The sequence below is a fragment of the Perissodus microlepis genome, chromosome 13 (genome assembly GCF_051167445.1).
Source record: "Perissodus microlepis isolate ML-2025 ecotype Zambia chromosome 13, ASM5116744v1, whole genome shotgun sequence".
Taxonomy (NCBI): domain Eukaryota; kingdom Metazoa; phylum Chordata; class Actinopteri; order Cichliformes; family Cichlidae; genus Perissodus; species Perissodus microlepis.
The window spans coordinates 33570282-33578156 of record NC_140473.1 but is presented as its reverse complement, the minus strand read 5'-3'; the positions used below and the strand labels follow the sequence as shown (position 1 = coordinate 33578156).

The 7875-nt window shown below is 39.3% G+C and overlaps 1 protein-coding gene across 2 annotated transcripts in view; it reads right to left on the bottom strand.

Moving 5' to 3' along the window:
• shtn1 (shootin 1) overlaps nucleotides 1-7875 on the bottom strand; it is a 39395-nt gene that overhangs the window by 18873 nt on the left and 12647 nt on the right. For both annotated transcript variants that reach the window (XM_084949643.1, XM_084949644.1), the window contains exons 4-5: nucleotides 5154-5248; nucleotides 645-813 (exon numbers count right to left, since the gene is read on the bottom strand). In XM_084949643.1, coding sequence (XP_084805769.1) covers nucleotides 645-813; nucleotides 5154-5248 — 264 coding nt within the window. The remainder of the gene's footprint in view (nucleotides 1-644; nucleotides 814-5153; nucleotides 5249-7875) is intronic.

The window sequence follows — 7875 nt, the reverse complement described above, 5'->3', positions numbered from 1 at the left end:
AACTGTTCATGCTCAGGGTTATTCCCCGTCTACGTGTTTCATGTCTCCTGCCACAGTTTACAGAGTTTGTTTAGTTTTCCCAGTTTAGGTTTTAGTTCTCTTGTTTCGCTTTGTGTTTTTGTCTGTTGGTATTCAGTCTGATAAAACGGCTCTCTCTTCGTTACTTTTCGTCTGCCGTGCTCCCGTGTCTGCTTTTGGGTCCGCTCCATAAACACGACCAAACCATTACAGGCCTCTAGAATCCAGGTAATTTGATTTCCACTCATTCAAATATGTGAGAAACTATGTGCCACGTGAAGACTTTGAGTAAAGTCCTTGTAAAATGAAGTGTCAAACACAAAGCTCATGGATCCATTTCCAAACTAGATTTCACCTCAGTGGTACATTCCCTTCTTCATTCATCCATCTTCTAACCCTTTGTCTTCTTCATGTGTAACCAAGACAAGCAGAAATGCAGTAACTTATCACTGCCAGCAGAGAGTTAACAAGTAAATGTACCAATGCACAAGTGCTTTCACAGCTCTCCTTGTGACCAGTGAATACATTCTTGTGTTCAAATACTCTTTGGTGAATGAATGAATGCTGTAGGTGAGGTCTGTCAGACCAGTGTAGGCTTTACTTTCTACGGCACGAGGAGCAGGTACCTGAGATGGAGGTGCAGCACTGAGGACAGAGGCAGTCGCGGCTCGATGCATGCAGGTCCTCACTCTCTTCTGCTTCATCATTAAGGTCGATATCAGCGATGGTCTCAGGGCTGATGTGAGACAGCAACATCATACTCTTCCTCTTCAGAGAGCGGTTCTGCCTGTCCAGCTGTAGCATGCAGGCAGACAAAGGAAGTGTAATGTACTGTCAGAATAAGATCATTTTGTGCGTGTGTTATAAAGCAGCATTCATGGTTTATTTGATCAAATGAATAAAATGACTCTGACACCAACACTTTCTATGCAAAGTGTGCAAACATCTACAAAAATACAAAAGTATTGCATTAAATATTTAGGAAATACAGCCATCTGAATACATCGTTTCACGTTTTCTCAAGAGTAACTGGACTGACTGACAAGCTGTTTCATGGCTTTTTAACTGGAATTGTCAATAGAGGGTTCGGTGTGAGGAAAGTAGGCCATCGCTGGGCTCGAACACAGATTGCAGTGCCAAACTCAGCAAGAGCGAAACATCTGAGACCACAGGAGGCAGCTCAAATAGATTAGAGCAAAATCCTTCTCTTAGTTAAGAAAAACTCCTTCACAACATCAAACCAACTCAAGAACACATTTTCAAGGATTACCAAGTTCCACAGAGAGACCTTCATGAACATAAATATGCCCATAAATGCAACAGCTGATGCTATGTGTAGAAATGCTTTGAACATTTGCACTTTAGTCACGTCTTCATCGTTTCACATAATCTGTGGCAAATTCATTTTACGGGAAACAAAGTTGAGCTCAAATCATATTTTGCTTGTTTTCACCAAAGTACTGATACTTCTATTAAAACAATATCTTCTAATGTGCTGCATGTCCTAGCTGCAGTAAACTGTCCTGGTAACAAAGCATTCATGGATTTTTATACAAGGTAGACAGTAGACTGTAGACCACCAACATCTAATGAACATAAACATGAACTCGAAAAGTCCACTCACAGAACTGCAGTACAACATGGCAGCACTACTGTAGTAGGAATAACAATTCATTTTAGCTGTTAATATTTTCACACTCCGTTATAATCATTGCTACAGGAGTGTGTGCTTCTCTGTTGAAATGCAGCATTATACTTTATTAGCATTATATATATTTATATATATACATATACGTATATATATATGAATTAAGGAGACCACTGGTAAGTAAAGCATGAATGAAAGCCATGGCAGTGGGACTGATGCCTCTTATGCACGCTTCTTGATGTCACCTGAAGGAAGAAAAGCCCCTAAAGGGAAGAAAAAAGCAAAGGAAATAGAAAACAGGAGCCATGAAAGAAGCATTTATTAATGGCATCCCGGTGAGAGCGGATTGCAGCAATTCCATCTTTTGATGACACCCTTCAGACCACATCTTTTTTTCTGAAATGCAATCAACAATACATAACATAGAATCACATTCTTCTGATAATAATCTACAATCGGTGAAAGATGTACATCTAAAATTACATACTTAGATGACTCGAGGCTGACATAACAGTCGGCTAGCGCTGTCTTTGGAGGTCACCATTACAAAGTCACAGCCTTGATCATACAGCAACACAAAAACATTAAGCATCAAAACCACATTCTCCTCTGACTGGTTGTAAATTGCTAACCCCCTCCAGCTGCTTTTAAATCAAAATGTTGACGAGTTAAAGAATTGCTCTAAACTTTGGCTTCTTTCAGAGCGGCCTTGGAGATATTTGTTGTGCAAAATTACCATCATTGGGGACACAGAAATTAACATAGAGTTTAACTTGCCGTCGTGGTGTGTTCCAGCTCTGATTTAAATGCAAATGAGTAATAAACCCACGTTAACACCTTCACAGTGTGCACAGGAATTGTGACTTTGGAGTATTGCTGCTGAAAGGCCAGCGTAATGTTTCATACTCAGACTGTACTCCATTCACTGCTTATGGATTTATGGTGAACAAACGTGATGCTTTTAACATAAGTAAGTTAATAATTAATAAATGGATTTATTCTTTGAAATAGCTAATCAAGGACTATTGCTGTCCGCCCCACACACCCACAGCACAGGGAGTGTCTGGTTATAGACGTCGCTTTATATGAAGAAAGAAGCCGTTAGTGAAGAAGAGCGAACACATCAAATAAAGCCTGAAGGAGAGTCGTTACTTAGACTGCCACCAAGCAGCCTTTTAGCCAGTATTCTTGGGAAATCATCATTCCTTCCAATCGTCAGGCCTGAAATAGCACAGTGCTACCTGTTAGCAGCCGCTTCACTGGACAAAGCCTGAAACATGATGTCTGTTCTGTGCTCAGTCAGCTGCAAGTCGGATTCAAAATAATCCTGGACAACATTTCAAGACAAATACAGTTTGTCACATCTGATTCTCTGTCATTAGTTCCAAAGTATGCTGTTCATCTTTGAAACGTTTATTTTACAAAACAAAATGTAAAAAGTAAATTAGGAAGAAAGGCAGCTTGTATACGACTAGTTAGAGTAACACCTACTTCAGACACTGCAGTGGAAATCTACGTACTGCAGCTGCTCGTGAGCCTCGTAGCTCATGTGGAGACTCAGCAGTACTTTTATTACCTCATACTCACGTTACCTTTTTCTACTCTGGGAGGGGCTCAAGCTTCACGTCGGCCTACTTGACCAATTTAATGGTTGTAAATATCTCAACTTTCTAAAGTAGGACTCGTGGTAACTGCTGGTTACTGCTGGTAAATGCAACTGGAATAGATTTATTTTATTTGACTAGTAAAGTTATAGAAGTCTGTTTATCAACAGTGCTTCATGAATGTGGAGAAAAAAGGCTACTTAAAAACGGTAGAGTTACAATTCTAACAAGCTTCTTCAGTTCAGAACTGAAGAAGCTTCTCGGATGAGAGGTGAAACGTCTTCAAGCAACTTAAAGAAGTCCAGACGCTTTTCTTTCCAAGCTCCTTAGTCTACGATGACCTGGATGACCGAGAACCTTCACAGACATATTCTGAACTTTTGATTGAATATTTGACTAATGTAAAAATTCAATATTTGCATAGGCAAGTTTTAATTTCATATTTGTATCACATTTGTATCATATTTGCTACAGTTGGTAAGTGTGTTGTGCGATTTAATTTTAATTTTTCAGGCAAAAAAAATCCCACTGATGATATAAAAGTCTCCTTTATCAAACAAGACACATCTGGCATTACATGGATAGTATAAATACCTCAGCTAACTTCTGCATCAGGTGTGGTTTAATGTGAACAACTGTGTTACCACAGGAAGCTTCCTGTGGTAACACAGTTGGTACTGATCTTTGGTAAAGATTCAGCAGGGAGGCACAGTTGGCCTGTTACAGCAGATGACAGAAGCTGAGCTGATCCTTAATCATAGGAACTGTTGATCACCTGAGGTGGGAAAATATCATCCACCTTATCTTTGTCACCCTGAGCTACTCATGAGGAGGCGAGCAGGACTCCACTGTGTGGAAGAAGCACGTGGGGGTCGGGAAACACAAGGAGTCAGATATGTTTCATGGCCACTGCTGAAACACAAGATTTCTATGATCAATAAGAATATTTGTCTACTGCTCAGTGCAGTAAAACTCCTTTAATATAAACATATAGACCTGATGTAACATTAACATCAAATATTTTAATACTCAAATGATACTAGTAATAATTCCATTTGTTATTTGCTGGTTTAGAGGTTATAAAACCTTTTAAACATAGAGACACAATTAAGTAATTAAGTGAACAAATGAGTAAGTGATAATGTCAGCAGATGATCAGTGTGTAAATGGACTGATTCTTCCCCTGAAGCACTCAAAGCGCAGCAGTCACTCATTCACACGAGCGCCTTTTCTGTGCTTAAGTGCTTTTTATCCAACGTTCACGCACAGTCACACTCCCATGGATGAAACTCGGGGTTATCCTTGCCCAAGGATATTTGGGGAGCAGCCAGGGATCGAACCACCAACCTCGCGATTAGCAGATGACCTACTCTGATGAAAAAAAGCCCACCTTCACTGTAATTCTTCCTCAGTCTCCAACTGTCCACACTCGCGTCCAACCAGGTGGACTCTGAGGGCTTTTGTGCAGAAATTGAATGAGAAATGATTACTGTGATAAGTTCAGCACCAGTGGGCTGCAAAATCACTATGTGCCAGGCTCCCCCACTTTCAATCACAACTCGCATTTTGGCAAGGACTCCAAAAAATTGTGCTGTGAATCAGAAGAATCCAACGCAATTTTCTACACTGAGCCGTGGGGACAGGAGCGGCGCCAGAGGACCAGAGAGCGCTGTGATTGTAACCCTGCGCTCAGATAATGTCATCACAAATGACTGATTGGACTCTAACATTTACTTAGGAAAGCCGGTTTAAACCAACATTATTTTATTACTTTATTCTTCTCTTGTTTTACTTTAATGACACCGTTTTAGTAAATGCAAAACTGAATCTGAGCACGCATAGGAAATTAGTTCAGACCTGATTTAACGTAAGGTGAACTGTACCTTGGAGGCCAGCGCTTCAGCACTTTCTCTGCACGTTCGCTCAATCTCCAGGTTCTCCTGGATGGCGCTGACCTCTTCAATGACCATCTGAGAGACTAGAAAACACAGAAAAAGACAAGATGAAAGGAAAGAGGGGAAACGGCTTTTTCAGTTTCACGTTACAGAACAAATAAAAATAGTAAAATATGACAAACATCACATCCTACAACACCGATGTGAGGGAATTTCATGACTAATCTTTTTCAGTGTTACACGTGGTTGTTAAATTCTAAGCTTACACACTATTGGATACATTTGTTACGATGCTCTGTTTTAAAAGCTCATCATCATCATTGTATGTTAGAGGTAGTGTATGTATTAAATAGTATGACTGTCAAATGTATTAATAGCTATCAACATTTTTCTGGGTGTTGCCGTCTCCAGCACCTCACAGACTCGGTTATGAGGACAACAGGTTATTAAAAAACACAAGTCAGTGTTTAAACAAAGCATATGTGTTAATTTTACAAACGAGTCATTAGTATTGATGAAATATGAAAGGCTGTACTCATGTGAAGAAGAACTTTAACATCAACTCATGAACAAAAGGTCATGATGGAAACAGAGAAAACAATTAGGTTTTTCTAAAAGACGATGCATCCCTGCAGCTGACGAGAGCGCCGTAACACTCGACACCTCAGCACTGAATGACCTCATTAGAACGAGACTTTACACTGAACCTCATATTTATTTATGAGCTCATATTCAGATTATTTACCCCGTTTTTTATTTTCTTCATCCGTGTCTGATTGAATAGACGAGGAAAAGGATAAAGAACCAGAATATTAATAAAGGGGAGTGTTGTGCAAGTATTTCAAGGGTGGACATGAGCTTCTCTTTACGAGTCATGAAGTGTGATGCTACACCTCAGCCTGGGTGGGAACATTTAATTCTTTACTAAATGGTGACAAGAAGTGATTTTTAATTGATATTACCTATGACAATGGCAAAGGAAATACATGACCGACACATTTACCGCTAACTGCGTTTGGGTTTAACGCTGGTCCCGACTCATGTAAAGATCCACACAGGCCATGTTTGGTGGAGAAAGCAGGAGCTCACACAGCAGAGAGGAGCGTGGGAAAGCTCTCACTGCACACTGCTTCTATGTAACAATAGCAGTTAAGCTAACATTGCTGGAGTTTTAGTTTTCTTTTCTTTAACTGACATTTAGGAATAACTGTACAAAACCATCAGCTTCAACAATTTGTTACATGTATTTTTGCTTTTTTCTCTTTTTAAACAACTAAAATATCCATACAAAAGGAGGGAAAGAGAAAAAAGGGAGCAAAACAGAAAAAGAAAGAAAGAAAAAGGCATGTAGGGAGTGAGATTTTACTACCATTAATATAACTAACATATCCTCCAATATATCTTCTAGTACTTAACACAGTCAAAATCAAAATCTGGCCTGCGTTTTTTTATATATCCATTTCTTCCATCGTGATACAAACAGGTCCTCTTATAGTTCACATCTGCTGTCATTTTCTCCATCCTGTAAATGTCCATTGTGATGTCCATCCACATGTTCATAGCTGGGCTCTCAGGAGAAAGCCATTTTTTTGTGATGGCTTTTTTACCTGCTGCCAGTAAAATATCAAACAAGTATTTATCGTTCTTTGTCCATCCTTCTGATAAGTCCAAAAAATAAAGTTTTACTTTTCAAAGGTAAATAACCTCCAAATATCTCTTGTATTGCTGCATGTATTCCCTTCCAATACGTTTTAATAACATGACAGTCCCAGAAAATATGATAGTGATTTGTGCGGGTTACCTTCATAGTGAGATTTTTGCTAAGGTGTAATAAAATATCTTATCAGGCTTTTCCACCCAAATTCCCTCCAGCTCTGTGAGCTGCTACATTTCCATATGTATGTCCATATTGTTGTCCTCCTTTATCTCTATTCCTCCCTCCATTTCCCATTTTGTTTTGATATATAGGGTCGAGTGTAATTTCATATTTGTTAATCCTTTATAAAGGCTAGATATAATGCCTCTGTCTTTATTTGAACTGTATGGCCTTTTAAGGAGTTTTATTCTTCTTTTGTTTCCGTTCTGCTTTTTTGATCATGTCTGGTTTGATCTGTGAGGCAAAGTCCTGAAAACAAGCCAGAAACAATAAAAACAATCTCAGCACACTTTTTCCTTTGGGTTTTCAAGTTTTCGTTCATACAAATATAAATGTGCTCTGAATAATGTAAACATGTCGACAGTTACCTGGATGTAGAGTCAAGAGGGTCTGTGGGAGCTTCAGTTGGCAGAAGCTGCCTGCTGCTGGCCACAGCAGGGATGATTACAGGAAATGTGTCAAACCCCCCAAAACGAGACTTTTAAGAATAAAATAGTTTGTGTCCCACATTGTACATACTTTAGTCTTAATTTTAAAGTTTTACATGAAACCTGTTTGGCGTCTGTCTTTTGTCATGTTTGTTGTGTGTTCAAAGCTTCCAGGCAGCAAAAATAAAGTGTGGATGAATAGTAAAGGTCAGATTATCGATGCAGAGAAAAAGTTTGACCTGTACAGCAGAGCATAAACCCAGTGACAACACCCTGGCACCACTAAAGACACTGAAGGTGATTTATTTCCTGAGAATCTAAAAGGTTCTTGGAGCTGAGTGTAACTGTGAACATGCAGCCGTCCGATTCACTGTTAATATGAAACTCTGTGATTAAAGCAGTTTTA